Raw genomic sequence first — 16,675 nt, 5'->3', positions numbered from 1 at the left:
TTTTCGCTAAGGAAAAAGTTGTTTCAAATCACCTTCCGAACAACCCCTTTCAAGGTGTTACAACATTTTTGGGACACCCTGTATAAATATATGAGAAATATATTTTTTCCTTTTAAGAATATTTTTCGTTAACTATAAAATTTGTTAAAAAAAGATGAAGTAGAGCCCAAAATTATGTACCAAAAAGCATGGCGAGTCAAGTTTGTATCTCCGGATACTTCTCCAATTATATAACTTTATACAAAATTTTTAATCGAAGTACGTGTAAAATCGTATAGAGGAACAATTTTATGGAAATAACTGGTTACATATCGGTTTTTCAAAAATTCTGCAAGGAAGCTTTTTTCTAGAAAATACAATTATCTACAAAACACGTTATATACAAATATTTCGTAAAATCGATCTTTCTGCAGATATTCGACAACTTGGATTTTTCTAACCTATGCGAAATTAAAAAAAATTATTTCTTCTCAGATAATTTGTAAAAATCAATTTTTCTTCCTATTCTCTGTCGAAATGCTTTCGAAAGAACGTACATCTCGAAATGTTATCGCTCCTACTATTTAATTAAAATTAATTTTCCGAGAATTAATGTTCCAAGTCCCGACTGCAACTATTTTTATATTCTATATAAAGAGTGTACCGCATTTCCCTACAATATTTATAGCAGACGTTACTGGAACTACGTTATTGTTACTACGTGGTTGTTAAATCGATACAGATTATCGTACGAAGACACTACGTCGTAACGAGATCGGAAAAAGAGAAAAATTCTGTCGTTGGTCCGTCATTGGCGAACGAAATCGCGGGAAAATTCGGACTCGCGCCCAATTTTCCCGCTCGACCTGCATTTCCTGTATCTAGCCTTCCCTTTTCACTTCCGCTTCGCTAACCTCATTCGATGGAAGCGCTGTAATGAAAGTACGCAATCATGCTGGCCAAACATTCCCGACCAATGTTTCTGCGCAAGGCAACCTAGGATCGACGCGCTTAGACAGTCGTAACAATTTCAGACAGTTCGTGGCCCGTTTTCACACCATTATGGATTCGTTAGCGAATTACGCTAGCGACGGGGACAACAGTAACAATTCCGAAGATTCGAAGGTGAGTATACGCTCGTTAATCCCTTCGAAGATGGTCAACTAGCTTTTCTCAATGGCGCTTCATCTTTTCGGCATCCATGACGCTCCGTGAAACTTTTCAATGTACACAAACTCTGAATGGCTTCTGTCGATAGCTTGTCGAGCTCGTTTAATAACTTTTTAGTTGAGGAAAAAATGAACTTTTGGTTAAAATAGGGCTGTTTATTATTGCTGAATAAAAGAATTTAGTTGAGACAGAAATGGGGGAAATTTGATTGTGATAGATGAGAAATAAAAACAATGAGCAGCAATTACTATTTCCTCATTCCTTCAATTAAACGAATTTTGTATTCGTTTATCTCGATATATGATCGAATTTCATAACCTATATTTAATTTTAATTCATTTGAAAGTGTTCATCTAGATAATCATTTTGCATCTGAATTATTTGATTGTGATAGATGACGAATAAAAACAATGAGCAGCAATTACTATTTCCTCATTCCTTCAATTAAACGAATTTTATATTCGTTTATCTCGATGTATGATCGAATTTCATAACCTATATTTAATTTTAATTCATTTGAAAATTTTCATCTAGATAATCATTTTGCTTATCTCTGATATCATAACATGATTACGAGATTGATATGGATGATATGATTCATATGTAGATTCGTTGCATACAATCTTTCATTGTGAAGATCACTCATTATTTATTATAATATATCTATAATCACATTCAAAGATTCTATTCTTTACTAGCTATTCATAGACAATTCGTAGAACATTTCAAGCTATAGTATTCTAAAAAAATAAAATACATAACAAACACATGATTTACATAATGAACACATAGTTTGTTGCACATAGTTATGCATAATTGAAGTTTTTGTTTTAGGATTATTATTAGTAATAAGCATTTAATATCCATAATGTACGAGGAGTTTGTGGCTTGTAGATTATTTAATGTTTTGCTGTGAATATTGTGTTTCAAAGATGCCGTATGAAACGCACAATGATGCCAGCAAAAGGGCCAGCGACGCCAACTATGATCCGGTGCAAATGGACATGAGTGAGGTACAGTGAAACCGAATGTTTGCAAACGCTTATTTATAGTATTAAGTAAGCAACGTTACAACAATTACTACGAAGATACCATGATGACTTTATGGGGGCTGTATGTACATGTAGGGTCATACGCTTGTTATATAAAATGTCTTGATTTGTAGAGGTCATGTCAAAACTGCATAAATAAAAGTAATTGTACATAGCACTTTTATCGCACCTTTGCATTAAACTCCAGAAGGAAATTCGGAAGAAATTATTTTCAATGAAGATAGAGATTCACAATGGCTTTACATACATAAACTAATTCTTTAATCACCTTAAGATGAGAGGACCACCTATGTAGACGTAATATAATGTACATAATACAATGATAAAATGAGTTTTGTTAGATCAATGATTTTCAATTCAAAGGTAAAACGAATAAATCATTGTATTTTTACATTGTATTTTTACATTGTATTGCTATAATGTATTGCACACTCTTTTTTTTTTTGTATTGTAATACCATTTTCCGATAAATTATTTTATATTCGAAATTTCAAGAATTTAAGACATGACCTTAAAGCCTGAATAATAATAATCGCGTGGCAGAGAAAATGAGGGTAGAGATTGAGATATTTAAACTTTAAATAATAAGTAAATGGGAATAGTGCCATTTCGTGAGAAAATATTAACACGTAGCTCTGTTGGTAATACATGATACAATATCTACGCACCTCGGCAAGGTCTATGCTGTGTGAGGGTCTTTCAAGACTACCCCAAGTCCTATTCGGAAGACAGAGGTGAGTAGAGGAAGCTGGAAGAAGGTAACACTAACAAAAAATCAACCATCAAAGATACCACATGTACAAACACTCGGGTAATAACTAACTGCTAAAGCAGATAAATATGAAGGGCCCTCATATTCCAATTTTCTCTTTTATACGGTGGTTGTTCCATGTTGATTCCATTCTTCTACCAGATATTAACTGGATACACGATTTACAATGAAGTTTGAATACAAATTTCTATGTAAAAAAACTTTTGTATCAAGTACAACCAAGGATGTGAACAAAATTTGTATTGCGCAGTTTATTTAAATTACTAGCGTTAAGTACGTTAAACATTAGGATTCATCCTAATACTGTGATTAGAAGAAATGCTAAACTCAATATTTGGACACACTGAAATTTGTTGGCTCTGAAACTCTCTGTTGTCGTATTATACATAATTAGAACTAGAAGCCTTAAAATTTCAGTGGTCGAAACATTGATGTTTACTAAATTGAGGGTGCTAAATACATGATTTGTAATATAGTTCTGGCAATGTAAATTGAACTTTATGTTTCGTTTAATAGAGTGGGCGAAAAGTGTATAGTAACACGTCTTGTTTTTCTTTCTTTAGGAGAGCAACAACAACAATTCGTCCAGGGAGTCTAGTAGCGAACGCGCGAATAGCCCAGTGACGCAGACAAGGACAGAATCGTCCCGTACATTACCTTCCCCCTCAGACCAGAGGTGAGCTGGTTTGTTTACAATCGTATATTCCTCCGAATTTGATGCACTCTCGTCGGCTATTCTTACTTATAAGAGAAATTTGCAACATATTTACCACATAATATTTCCCATACATACAGAATAATAATACGAATCTGTGTGGTATACCCTGCAGAACGTAATCGTTTTACAGGCGATCTGATCATGAAAATTATACAGCGAACTCGAAAGAGGACCAGAAACGAGGAGATAGATCCGAGCGTAGTAAACACACGAGCGACAAAGGACGTCGGTCGTCGTACGACGACAGGAGGCAACGGGAGAGTAGTCACAGAGACAGAGAGACAAAAAGGAGCAGAGACGACGACAGAAAGTCTCGTGACGATGACAAGAAGAAGGAAAAGAGTTCTTTGGGTTCCAGCAGGGAGGAGAAGACCGACGACAGAGAAAAGAGCCGCGACGACAGGAGGGATCGGAATCGCGACAGAAGCGACAGGGACAGAGACAGACGCAGAGACAGGGACAGAGATCGAGATCGTCGTCATTCTAGGGACGATAGGACCAAAGATCGGCACAGGGACGATCGATCTACCTACCACAAAGAAAAGGATCGTACACGGTCGAGGTCGAGATCCAGAGATCGTGCTCCGCCGCCTTTTAGAACGATGAGCTACAGAGAAGAGAAGAGCAGAAATAAACTGGCTCAATTAGAGAAATTAGGAATCGAATTGAAAGCGCCCGAAGGCGATGCTCCCATACCTGGTGTTCAGAGCGAACAGAATTATTATAATCCACTTGCAACGGCGTCGCAAGGAAAGTACGCGGAGCAAATACAGAAGAGGAAACTTTTGTGGGCGAATAAGGTGGATATTATTATCGTAAATTGTAAAGAATTAACGCGTTCACTGCCAGACTGATAATCACGAAAATTCCTACGAGGAATTTTGTTCGACGCCTCGCTTTCAGAATTAATTTATTTATTTCTCGGTGAAAATGGCGGTCAACGTGTTAAGCAAGAATTCTTGTATTCATCTTGTATTCATCTTGTATTCATCCTGTAATTTGTATTCGTAGTCAAAGCAAGACGAGTGCAAAACGTCCACGGCAGCCTCCACTGCTAACACGTGGGTAGGCACCACGTTCACTCACGATCAGGATGGAAAAGTAACGGCGAAATTTAAACGATTAATGGGTATAAAGGACGATTTACCAGCCACTCCCGCGGCAGGCGCGAAGCCTGATATATTAAAGAAACAAGAAGAAATGTTTAACAATATGGAGCAGCAATACGAAGTAGCACGCGCTACTACACACACGCAGCGTGGCGTTGGCCTCGGCTACGCCACCGGTGGTTACCAGTTTCCACGATAAAAGTACAATAAAATTTTCCAAATGTTAAGTTACGATTAAACGCCAGCCACCGGCGCGACATATGTTTTGTTTGTTGGTTTTGCGGTCTCGTCAGGTCGATTGCAAAACAGAGTTTCATTTCAAAGTCGTTATATATAGTGACTATATAGATATAGCTTACGAAACGAACGCCCGAATGATCTTGTTAGCGTTATGTAATTATATTGTAAACATTGAAAATAAATTTGTTAAGATTCCGAGGGGGACTCGGTGCTCTCGACTCGACTATCATCCCCGATTAGTTTTTGGTCACGGGACAGTGAAAGAGATATGTGTTTCGCAGCGTCGTTTATGTAATTGTATGTATGCTGTATGTACAAAGACTAGGTACATCGATTGAGATGACATTTCCTTTTTTTAAATAAATATCAAATGATTCTTGCAACCTTTCCTTCATTTCTTCCTATGTCGATTCCTCCAGTTTGATATATGTATCATTCTGAATCGTACTTGTGTAGATATCTTTTATGGATTCTATCACGTGTATTGTATACATTTCTCTAATAACGACAGGAAAATAGACAATTTTCTATTTATAACATTGCTTATCCCTAGATTAGGTATTTTCATCGTCGACCTTGATGCAATAACAATAACAAATGTTTGAACATTTTCCAAAGAAGGAAAGGAGACAAACATGTGGGCTAACTTCAGATTTATTCGAAGCCTAGTATTTTGAATGCTCTGAATGCTCCCAATTTGTTTATAATTTTTCAACTGAAAATTATATAAACCTTAATCTTTCGATCATAACCCTACAGCAATGCTGATGACTGCCGGATCGATATACCATTTCTAATGAATATTTTACGAGGCAGATTAGCAAATTATTTTGACCCAATAAATATTAACTATATCCATAATTTGACATTTTCAACGTAGAAAACACATTCTTCTATTAAATATGCGAATGAAAACGCTATGAATCGCTTAGCAAAATAGCAATGTATTTGCATAAAATCAATTTTATGGAAGGCGATATCCTCGCCGTGATTGCTCGTGAAACGCAACAAAATATAGTCTTCTAGAAATAATTTTAACTTTCTGTTTATTCGGATTCATATAATATCGCATGATTGTTTATAAAAAGCAAAAATAAAAATGGATACGAGTTACACAATAGACCAAATGGACAACAAGGACTTGAGACTTGTTCATCAGGTATACTTTAACATCTACTGTTTACTTTTATTTAATTATTTAAACTGAATAAAAATTTTGGTTTAGTTTCTCGTAGAACACAATTTCGAAGACACTGCTGGGACATTGATAGCAGAAGCTGCGACAAAGGGGTTGAAAAATTTTCCAGTAGATTTAAAAACTAATGTTAAAGCTTACACACACTCTTGCCAGTGTATGATATCGAGTTACGAGTCGGGAGACTGGAAAACATTTTTTAAGGTACAATGAAACTATTTCGTTGAACCGTGTGGAGTTCTGTTGAACTGTACAGTTTCTAACGTAAGAAACACTTGTTGATTTCAGTTGTGGAACTTGTTGGTGCCCGAAGATGCTAAGCAAACGAGAGCTTATAAAATTTTGACCTTGAATTTACATGTACATTTTACAATGTTACCTAAACGTATGTTACTTTCGTATAAATATAAAGAAAAAGGTAAATTTCTATCGCAGAATATTTGAATGTTTACGAGGGTGACCATTTATGTTAATGCTTATTTTTACAATTGTTTAGATAAAATGCAGGATAATTCTACAACATCTTTAAGTCAACAAGTATTGGAGCATGATGAGGTGATTTCAATAATAATCCTAGTATAATAGATTTTAGTTTATTTTAGTTATCCTGTTTTTACTCATTATATCTTTTCTGTTAAAGGAACTTCGATTATCTTGATACATTGTTGTAATTTGTCCAATTATTTTATACGAATCCTTTGTTTTTAATTTCAATTATGACAAATGTATGTAAAAAACTCTAAGATTAATAATGTAAACGACCAAACCGAGGTGTACTCATAGTAATCGATTTAACATTAATAACACAGAATTTTATGACCGAATTAGAGAAGAATATGAACGATAGCATGAAAGAGTTGTGCGAATTTTTAAACACGACTGGCAAAGAATTAGAAAACGATATGGAATTACGACCCTTTTTCGCGTTACCCTTTATCGAGGATCCGTGCACAGAACCATCTCTTGCTAAAATATTTGAGAAAAGTTGGATAGACGAAGTAACAGAAGGCTTGCATCTGTTTCTTAAGAAATATAAACCTGTAAGTTTATATACGGTACAGTACACTGAAATAATAATTACGTAGTGAAATCGTATGCGTAAAATGTTTTATAAAAGTTTATTCGATTTTAAGAATTTCAGCGAAACAGACTCGAATAGAATGTCTGCTGAGCAAAAGGATTCTATTACGAGGAAAACAACTAGATACAAAAATGTGCCAATCATACCAAACGACAGAAATATTCCAGTGTTTTTGGAGAACAGCGAAGTCGAAGAGGAATATACTTTAACAGACGATACAAAGTATAATCAGGAGTCAAAGTACAGGATACGTATAATATTATATTAACATAATAAAGATGTAATGTTTATATTTGCTCATTTTTATTATAGAAGTATGCAGACAGTACTGATGAATTTCACTACGGAAGAAATGCATTCATCGCAATTGATTAGATGTAACAAGAAGCTAATGCAGCGTACTCAAGAATTAGCTATGACGAAAGCTCATTTATCCAACGTTCATTTCAATTACGAAAAATTAAAAGCAAGATTTCACAAACTGCACGCTGATTACCATAAACTGATGAGCATCGCGAGAGTATTAACGACCGCTTTAGAAAATTCGGTTAAGGGTCAGACTGTCGACTTCCAAGCTATGCTGGAAACTTGCATCAAGATCTTTCCAGATTTGTTTAATCAAAATATAAAGGATACTTCGTATGTAAGTAACAGCTGTGCACAGTTGCGTTAATCATTCGTGTATGAATATAATGTTTTATTTATCATATGTGCTGCCAGTGCTCCTCGGAGTTGCTGTTGGATAAATCTCGTTCAGATATGAAAATGATCGAACATACTATGCCATACGTTGCATCTGTGCCACCGAAATTATTGAATTTTAAAAAAATCAAGCTACATCTGATAAACGGAAGTATCAAAACAAAACTGTTTCTCTTGCAAGCGTTACGAAGGGTAAGGCGTTGAGTAGACTGCGGATTTTTATGCATTCGTAGGAAATTTATAGGAAAATCCACACGGTATGCAATAATATAAAAATGATTCAAGTTTCATTTTGTTAGGTACACAAACATTTCATTTTGCATAAAGATCCGCAGTCTTAACAATAAGCGTTTAATGGTTTCTGAGATGTTAACATGAAAGTTACGTCGCTTTCTCAGAAAATAACGCTTAGCCAGCCTGGGGAAAGAGACGAAGCAGTGCACGAATATATAAGCAGAGACTTGCTAGGCCTTCACGGTCAAATTGCCAGCTACAAAGGCAAATCTATCCTCCCGTACTTATTAACGCCAGACAACATCATCATGCCGCATCCTCTACAGCAATCAACAACGAGATTGTTGAATGCTCTAGCATCGTTCAGATGCGGACGAGATTACTTGTCGTGCGATCCTACCGTCGTTGACGTGGTATGTTGAGTCGTTAAGGAAATGTAAGTTCGTCTTGCTGCCGATAATTAAGATTATAGGACAAATAGGAAAACTATTATAGGTATGCAATTGCCTGAAGAATACCTGCGATAACGACGTAGATACGTTTACTTGTAACATGATGATCGCGATGCTGCAGAAATTGTCTGTACGCAAACAGCAGAGAATCTATATGATCGAGAATGGATTGGTGGAGTGGATAATTCATCATTTGCACGATCAATGTCGCATCATGGACTCTTATCGATTGGAGTACGCGGTGGCACTTTTAATGAATTTGTCGTTACATCAAATAGCTCAAAGGAGAGCGTCCACGATGGCTGCTCTGCTTATTACAACGTTAACCGATTTACTCGTAATGGACCACGCGTCTGTACGTGCACCAAGTGACATAGTTTGTCTCGTGGAGGTCAGAGTATAGATTCTCATGCTGCATATATGATATTTAGGCTTTGCCGTACGTTAACGGAGCGTTGAATAACTTCTTGACGAATCGCACGATTAACGAGGAAGCGAAAAGGTTGAAGTTTTCATCCCTGTTGGAACAGTATGGCAGACATAAAGATGGAGAAGTGAGGTAATATTTTTCGTGTGTTATACATAGAATTTGTATTATTTGAAAGTTTGATATGGTGTAATAAATGGTAGGAAACACTTGGATCATATTTTGAAGATACACAGAGGCGAGATTACCATTGAAACAGAAATTGAAGAAATGGCGGATAACGATAGTGTAAGTAATAATATATGAAACAACTTACTTACTTACTTACTTACTTACTAATGTTTAATAATAATACCTGTTGTAGGAAGAGTATGACGTATTAGAAAATGAGTTGGAAGAAAATGACCCAGTAACAAATAATTATGGCGAATTATGTGGCGAATCGTTACTCGCGTCTTGTTACACCGTAAACGTTTTTCGAGAGAAGGAATCGACTTCTAACGCATCATTGTTCAAAGAATATAAAACAGTGTGCGACGAACAAGAAATGCAAACTTTACGTCACGAATACGCATCGTTTGGGAAACATTTGTCAAGGTATTATACATGTAGTATCTTCGTTACGGATTTCTTTTTTTATTGATTATTATGCATTAATAATTCTTGCGTCGTGTTGTAAGAAGAAAGCATGAGTCGAAGAATAGAAACAATTACGCAGTACAGGATTCTATGAAAAAGACACGCTTAAATTCGAAATTACACGTGCACAAATTAGTTCCTTCCTTGTTCAAGGTATTTAAAGAAAGAATACATTCTCGATGAATATATCGTATTAAAATTCATAACGTCTTCAAGGATCATGCTAGTAGAAAAAGTACAAATGGAAAACGGAATTTCCCAGACAACGTAACGAATAGCTTGGAGAGTTCTGAATCTCTGATCGAGAATTATACACAAATCGAATCGAGCTCTCATTTGAACATTTTGAAAATCTCTACCGAAACAAAATTGCCCGAACTCGATGTAAACATACCGGATAGGAGACACAGATGCTCGAAAAGTAAACACTTGAAAGTATCAAGAGATAGGGGGAATTCTGTTAAAAAAGACTTTGACGAGAGCGCTGTGTGTTTGTACGAAAATCAATCCTCCAAGTTCGTTGTTATTTTAGTTAAACAAGTATAACGCAACGAAAGTAAACGCGACATAGTTTAATAACTATGTTTACTTATTTCTCTTTGTCATAAAATTAATATAATTTTGTGTCTAGGAGGAGCAGCAAAACGACCGTAGCATCGTCGACTCTCTTAGAAGTTGGAAGCGAAGCTGAATCGACAGGTACATAGATTAATTCTTCGTTAAGAAAACGATGTACAACAATTAGTTGCTTTTCTCAAAAATTTCTAAACGTCTCGCATTCTTCCCACGTTTGTCGTGTCATTTGTAAAAACCGTTTCCGAGATAAGTCGCAAGTAGTGAAAGCTCTACGACTTTCTCCCGAAGGTATATTTGGTCGTAATCTCGGGAAAACTAGAGCAAGCGAATGAAAGTGACGAAGGCTCGACTGACATATATGAATAATGCATGTCGCGGCGAACACGAAGGTCATTAATTAATTAAGAGAAAAAGAAAGGGAAAGACATTTGTCAGAATAACTTAACGTTTTCCAGTAAAAGTTCTTACGTAGAGTTTTACCGTTTCACGATATTTTTAATTGTTTAAGGAATACGCGATGTTAATAACTTTGTCGAATTCATTCTGTTTCAGTGATGCAGAAGTTGAGCAGTATAGCGTCGTTGTGAGTCAAGGTTTTAGCGTCGAACGCACCGAGTGATTTTGAAATTTTGTGCACGTATTATTGCATCGCATAATAATGCATGTTATATATATTTTTATAACGGGATTCGAACCCCTTTTATATAGTACGAGCTTTCAAATAAATGATATATTTTGTTGGCCGTTACTACATTCTTCTAATAGGGTGAATCGTTTCACGTATCGTTCAGAATTAGAACATTTGTTTGTAGGAACATCGAGAACGCCGTAAGCGATAATATTTCGTGGATAGAGGAGCCCCAAGTCGATAGCGAGGAAGCCTTTTTACCGAAGCCAAAGCTTCCACGCACGCCGCCATAACTGAAACCTTTTCTATCAGAAGAATTAAGTTTAGAAGGATTAAGAAGGACGCATATGTAACGCGCTGCTTGTGGATTATTTAAATAACTTTATTTTAAACAACATAACGATTATGCCATTGGTCAACGTTAAATATTCGTTTAATAAATATGTACAAAATATAACATGTTCATCACACTCGGTCACATAGGAAACGTTAATAAAAACCGGAGTACATGCTCCCATGGCCAGGAATGTAGCCACTACTGCTTCGGTATCTTCGAAGCATAGGGCTGGGACCATCCGCGTAGCTATTGCCACTGAAACTGCTGTGCAAACTCGACATCGAGGGATAACTAAGCAGAGAACTGCTCGGGTAGCTCATGAAGCTCGGCTTGCTCTTGTAACTCGAGGCGATTTTGTTCAGATACGACGGACCACCGAGATAAGCTTGACCGCCATAGCTACTGCTCGGTCTGCTATCTTTCAGCGCTGCTACCTTGCCCTTTCCGTAGTTGGCGAATAAATAATCAGCGTCTTGGTCTTTCGAGAGGTAATTCAGACCCGCTCCTGGAGCGTAATCGCCCAAGAATTTGTTATATTTACTGTATTTGCCCGAGCTGTAAATACCAGAGCTTCCACGGATGCTACTATAAGGGCTGCTCGACGAGCTCGTTACGTACCCAGGAGATGGGAACTCGCGTCCCATGCTCCCATGGTTTCCACGTATGTAACGCGTGTCAGAGTGAAGGGGATAACCCTCGCTGGGGTACTTGTTACTTCCTCCGATTCCAAACATACCCTCCTTGTGCTTCCCGAACGAATAATCACTGCCAGCCGCGTTGAACAAGCTCGTAGGTTCTCTGTTGAAGGATTGCTCGCCATCCATGAATCCTCCAGGTGCGTGACCTCTGAACGCATCTCCAGAATACTCTCTGTAAGCAGAACCTTCGGGAGCTATCTCGGAGAAGCTCCCTGCGATGGACGCGCCAGGCAGACTGTCCGTGAACTTCATGTAGGCAGAGTTCTTGTGCTTATTGCTGGAGAACTGACTAAAGTCGGAGCCAGCTTGATCGTTGCTGTGCGTATAAGCGTCAAACGTGGAATCACCGTTGTTAGCGTTGGTATAACCGTCGAAGGAGGACTGTACAGGGTCGTTCCCGAAGTAGGAACTGGTACCGCTGCTGGAGAACCCTTGGAAACCACTGTCGTGGGAGCTCGGAGAGAAACCACTGTATGTGTTGGCTCTTAAACTCTCCTCGAGGTTTCCTTGACTCCTGCTGTTGGTGTGTCCACTGCTACCAGCGGAGTAGAAATCCGTTGTGTCCCTGTGGCCGTCTTTGATGGTGTTGTAGTCGTAATTAGCGTCACCTCTGACCGAGTAGCCTGTGACGAAGCAAAAGGAAGAATGTAGAAGAATGGAAGTGTACGGAGAATGTTTGTTGTCAGTGTAAGTTGAAGGCTTGAAGATAAGCTAAATATCTATTATATATCATTTTAAATAAGGAATGTTAATCAGTAACGAATCTTTTTCTTTTTCATGTGAAATGGTGATACATACTGGTGGTAGGCGATTCCCCGCGGACCAGCAAGACGCAGCCGAAGATTACTGAACTCTGGAAGTAGAATAGTTTCACCATAAATGAATAATCACACAGAGGAATCTAATTGGACTATTAAACCCTAGCAGTGTTAACTAAAGTTACTTAGAAATGCCAACACTCTGCGCTTTTTCTTGAAAACTATCTGTAGCGATGAACAAATGGAAAATGTTATAAAATTCCAACTCTTTTATTTCAGATATCCGAGACGAATGACAAAATTGCAATTTTACTCACGAGCGAAATTATTTTCGCCATGGCAATGTCTGGATTTGTTTCAACGAATAATTGTTTCACAATCGGACCAGAGGGTTTCTTTACCAAATTGATACTACACACATACTGGCACGAGAATCTGCTCCTTACTGTTTTATACTCCTAGGAATCCCTCCTCGGCCACAAAAAGGTAAAAGCGATCTTGATGCGCACATACTGATAGGACATTGGTTGGTACTCGACCATACAGAGCAGGGAGAAAGAGTCAACCTGATTTAACTCTTCACTTTTACGGGGAAAGCAATGGGTCAGTCGTGCGTCTGACTATTCAGTGAACTACGAGGAACATGACCTACCTAGACGCAATTAGACTTTTTAATAGACAAAGAAAAATGTCCCTTTCACGGAGCACTACCAGCCGACGTTGAAACGTAACTTTGAACTTATCATTACATGGCGCCGTAATAAGTGCCGCTATAACTACTGTAATCCTACAGGCGAGCTCCCCTCCTTTCCGTACGAGAATACAGGTCATTCGAGTGCTCCAGATTGGAATGAGATGCAGTTTTTAATTGACAAATTTTAATTGACTCCATGAAGCGATCTTAAATGTATTATAGAGTCTTGGAATGCCCTGATTTCTATCCTTCATCATTGTCAAGGTCAACGTATGTATATTTGTTACAGACTTTCCTTTGTCGAGGAATAAGTCATTCTAATGCTCCAGATTAGAACAAGACGCATTAATTGACAAATTTCAATCAACTCCATCGAGTGATCATGAATGTACAGGTAATACTCTGATTTACATGCTTCATCATTGTCAAGGTCAACATATGTATATTTATTAGAGGCAACTTTCCTTTGTCGAGGAATAAGTCATTCTAATGCTCCAGATTATAACAAGACGCATTAATTGACAAATTTCAATCAACTCCATCAAGTGATCATGAGTGTATTATAAGTAATACCTTGATTTACATGCTTTATCATTGTCAAGGTCAACATATGTCTATTTATGACAGGCAACTTTCCTTTGTCGTGGAATAAGTAATTCTAATGCTCCAAATTAGAACAAGACGCAGCTATCAATTGACAAATTTCAATCAACTCCATCGAATGATCATGAGTGTACAGGTAATACTCTGATTCACATGCTTTATCAAGGCCAACATATATATATATATATTTGTTACAGGCAACTTTCCTTTGTTGGGGAGAAACACAGCGAAAGAAGACAAACGACGTTACGTATACTCGAAGATTGCGACTACAATTATGGGAATGAAGAATTCCCATAATTCCATCGTTATCTTCTTATTATGTTTACTCTTACACTCGCTGGATAGGATTACTGTTTATAAACGATGAAAAACGAATAGACAAGATACTCTTTAACGAACCGTGTGGCGATATCGCGAGATGTTTAAGGTCAGCCTACTTAAAACCCGACGTGTTTCTATTTTAAAGCGCAGTCATAGAAAATGCCCGAGAAGATCTCACTCGAAGATCGAAATTTGTAAACATCGGAAAGAACGCTCTGCTCGGTTTACATCCCGCATAAAACGCACGGGTACCTTGAATACCAATCGCCTTTCATCTGGAAGAAAGTTTCGCGGAGCTTCCTCAAAAATCCAGCGAATCTTGGACATTTGCATTTCGGTTGGATCAAACGTCGTGATTATAGATAGAAATTCGGTAGACCACGACAGTTAATGAATATTAATCTTAATCTGTAACTGCGTACGCATAGAATTTTAATGTGCAAACGGAGGTGCGAAGTTTCAGTATATATAGACTTTATTTTATCACGAGTAGACTCGGTTCAGCCTGAGTGCGCGCCGAGTTCTCAGAAACCTTGCCTGGCATGCATAGATTAGGATTAAACGAGTTTGACATTCGTAAAAGGTGGATACATTCGCGGAAATGGCTGACAAAGCGAACATCGAGGCAGTGACCTCGAACGATCGAAACGGTACTGGATGCGGATCGTGAACAACGCAGAAGTATGATTGCACGTTGCACAGGAGACACGAAAGCCGGAATGACGCTGCGTATGCACCCTTGTCATTACCTTTCGCAATGCTTTCTACTTTCCGTGCACGAGCGTCATTAAAACGTACGTCGACCGTGTCGCAAACAGGTGAATTCGAATACGTTAATGACAATGACCTAGGATACTCATTGGTCGTCTTCCTCGCGTACGCAGCTAGTATGCGAAGGAGAAAATCCTTCGAGGAAAATTTAAACAATTAAACGAATATATAGCAGAGCTTACGTTAATCTTTTTGGTAAACGAGAAATTTAATGAAATTTTGCTAATTGATTCGCGTTCCTGTTACTAAAATCAAGTATGGAAATATGTTATCTAAGTGGTGCAGCATGAAATATCTTTGAAAGTTTAGACTTCGAGTAATAATTCAACTTCCTTTATTACAACATACATTTGGAATGCTCTGATTTCTATGCTTTATAATTGTCAAGGTTAACGTATGTGTATTTGTTACAGATTTTTCTTTGTCAAAGAATAAGTCATTTTAATGCTCCAGATTAGAACAAGACGCATTAATTGACAAATTTCAATCAACTCCATCGAGTGATCATGAGTGTATTACAGGTAATAACCTGATTTCCATGCTTTATCATTGTCAAGGCATGTATACAACATATGTATATTTGTATATATGTACATTTTATATCACTTGTCTCATAAAGGTTGGTGTATAATACTAATATCGAAACAAAATTGGTCTTATAATGTATAAATAACTGTTTTATTCTCGAGACAGTTACATCAAATAATAAAATTTTAATAAACAGCCTGATACAAGAGATATAAAATTTAATTTATAATTGATTCTATTATCAGTAACTATATCTTTTATTGTAATGTTCAAGGGCCCCTTTTCGATCTCTACCACGAATACAACCAGCAATTATACGCGCCCTTATCCAAGGGGTCATCGCGAGATCGCTAAATGGTAAAAGTTGCGCGTAACAACGTGTAGCGTTAGTCGATACGCAGAAAGTAAAATGAAAATGGAAAGTGGACGTTAAACTAATTCCAAACGGACGCCTCTTCGACGTCGGTGAATATAAATCATTGCGTGCGCGAACGATACGCCAAGACAACGCGATGCGTTGCTTCTCTGTTAACTATGTACTTTTTCTTTCGCTAATTCGACGAAGAAACTCCGTTCAGGAATCCAATGAAAACGCTCGAAGCGTGCGACATCGAAGATAGGATTAACGAAAGAATGCGGTGCATTTGATAAACAAGGGCCAGTTAGGCGCCCGCAGATGTGTTACACTTTCGAGGCAAGAAGAATTTCTGCTGCGAAAGTAGAAGAGGTATGCAGTAATACCAGTTGTCGTATCCCTAATATTCCCTTAATGCGATGACCGATTGCTTTGGAATCGTAATTAGACGAACTCCTCAATTTCGCAGTAATCGAAGAGAAAAGAGTCTTTTCAAAAGACAAAATTGGGTTTGCAGGGATCTCTTTGTGGAGTACAGAACAAATCTCTTGTTTTCTGCAAGAGGCCAAGGATTAATTTCTGTACACATCAGAATTGGAATCTATTAGACTTCACAGAATCGCAGAATAAATT

General features: G+C 37.5%; 4 protein-coding genes and 1 long non-coding RNA gene across 7 annotated transcripts; 4 read left to right on the top strand and 1 right to left on the bottom strand.

Annotated features, from left to right (window-relative positions):
• Window positions 1-905: 905 nt before the first annotated feature.
• LOC128891943 (arginine/serine-rich coiled-coil protein 2-like) lies at window positions 906-5,423 on the top strand. Its single transcript, XM_054151933.1, has 5 exons — window positions 906-1,104; window positions 2,082-2,162; window positions 3,537-3,649; window positions 3,822-4,491; window positions 4,703-5,423. The coding sequence occupies exons 1-5, from the start codon at window positions 916-918 to the stop codon at window positions 4,997-4,999; spliced, it is 1,350 nt and encodes a 449-aa protein (XP_054007908.1). The 5' UTR covers window positions 906-915; the 3' UTR covers window positions 5,000-5,423.
• Window positions 5,424-5,546: 123 nt separating this feature from the next.
• Window positions 5,547-11,421, top strand: LOC128891908 (lisH domain-containing protein ARMC9-like). Of its 2 annotated transcripts, XM_054151865.1 has the most exons (16): window positions 5,547-6,199; window positions 6,276-6,439; window positions 6,524-6,653; window positions 6,732-6,790; window positions 7,045-7,275; window positions 7,369-7,556; window positions 7,629-7,959; window positions 8,037-8,210; window positions 8,417-8,665; window positions 8,748-9,059; window positions 9,136-9,263; window positions 9,335-9,419; window positions 9,496-9,728; window positions 10,402-10,469; window positions 10,899-10,929; window positions 11,159-11,421. In XM_054151865.1, exons 2-16 carry the CDS (start codon window positions 6,395-6,397, stop codon window positions 11,265-11,267), a joined length of 2,373 nt encoding a protein of 790 aa, XP_054007840.1. In that variant the 5' UTR covers window positions 5,547-6,199; window positions 6,276-6,394; the 3' UTR covers window positions 11,268-11,421. The 2 variants fall into 2 exon arrangements, with proteins under 2 accessions (XP_054007840.1, XP_054007848.1); XM_054151873.1 differs by lacking the exons at window positions 5,547-6,199; window positions 6,276-6,439 and adding an exon at window positions 6,876-6,960 and having other exon boundaries at window positions 6,577-6,653.
• On the top strand, window positions 9,740-10,384 carry LOC128891985 (uncharacterized). Its single transcript, XM_054152007.1, has 2 exons — window positions 9,740-9,923; window positions 9,987-10,384. Exons 1-2 carry the CDS (start codon window positions 9,861-9,863, stop codon window positions 10,314-10,316), a joined length of 393 nt encoding a protein of 130 aa, XP_054007982.1. The 5' UTR covers window positions 9,740-9,860; the 3' UTR covers window positions 10,317-10,384.
• Window positions 11,422-11,449: 28 nt separating the features above from the next.
• LOC128891946 (uncharacterized) lies at window positions 11,450-14,737 on the bottom strand. Of its 2 annotated transcripts, none has more exons than XM_054151947.1 (3): window positions 14,641-14,737; window positions 12,808-12,862; window positions 11,450-12,632 (listed from the first exon to the last, which is right to left on the bottom strand). In XM_054151947.1, the coding sequence occupies exons 1-3, from the start codon at window positions 14,719-14,721 to the stop codon at window positions 11,464-11,466; spliced, it is 1,305 nt and encodes a 434-aa protein (XP_054007922.1). In that variant the 5' UTR covers window positions 14,722-14,737; the 3' UTR covers window positions 11,450-11,463. The 2 variants fall into 2 exon arrangements, with proteins under 2 accessions (XP_054007922.1, XP_054007926.1); XM_054151951.1 differs by lacking the exon at window positions 14,641-14,737 and adding an exon at window positions 13,085-13,184.
• Window positions 13,726-16,666, top strand: LOC128892001 (uncharacterized). Its single transcript, XR_008460986.1, has 5 exons — window positions 13,726-13,855; window positions 14,262-15,206; window positions 15,573-15,680; window positions 15,962-16,414; window positions 16,560-16,666. It is a non-coding gene; the product is annotated as an uncharacterized LOC128892001 (long non-coding RNA).
• Window positions 16,667-16,675: the final 9 nt, after the last annotated feature.

Source organism: Hylaeus anthracinus, unplaced genomic scaffold, assembly GCF_026225885.1.
Source record: "Hylaeus anthracinus isolate JK02 unplaced genomic scaffold, UHH_iyHylAnth1.0_haploid 0, whole genome shotgun sequence".
NCBI classification, from domain to species: Eukaryota; Metazoa; Arthropoda; class Insecta; order Hymenoptera; family Colletidae; genus Hylaeus; species Hylaeus anthracinus.
The sequence above is the reverse complement of the archived record's forward strand: the minus strand, read 5'-3'. Positions and strand labels throughout refer to the sequence as shown.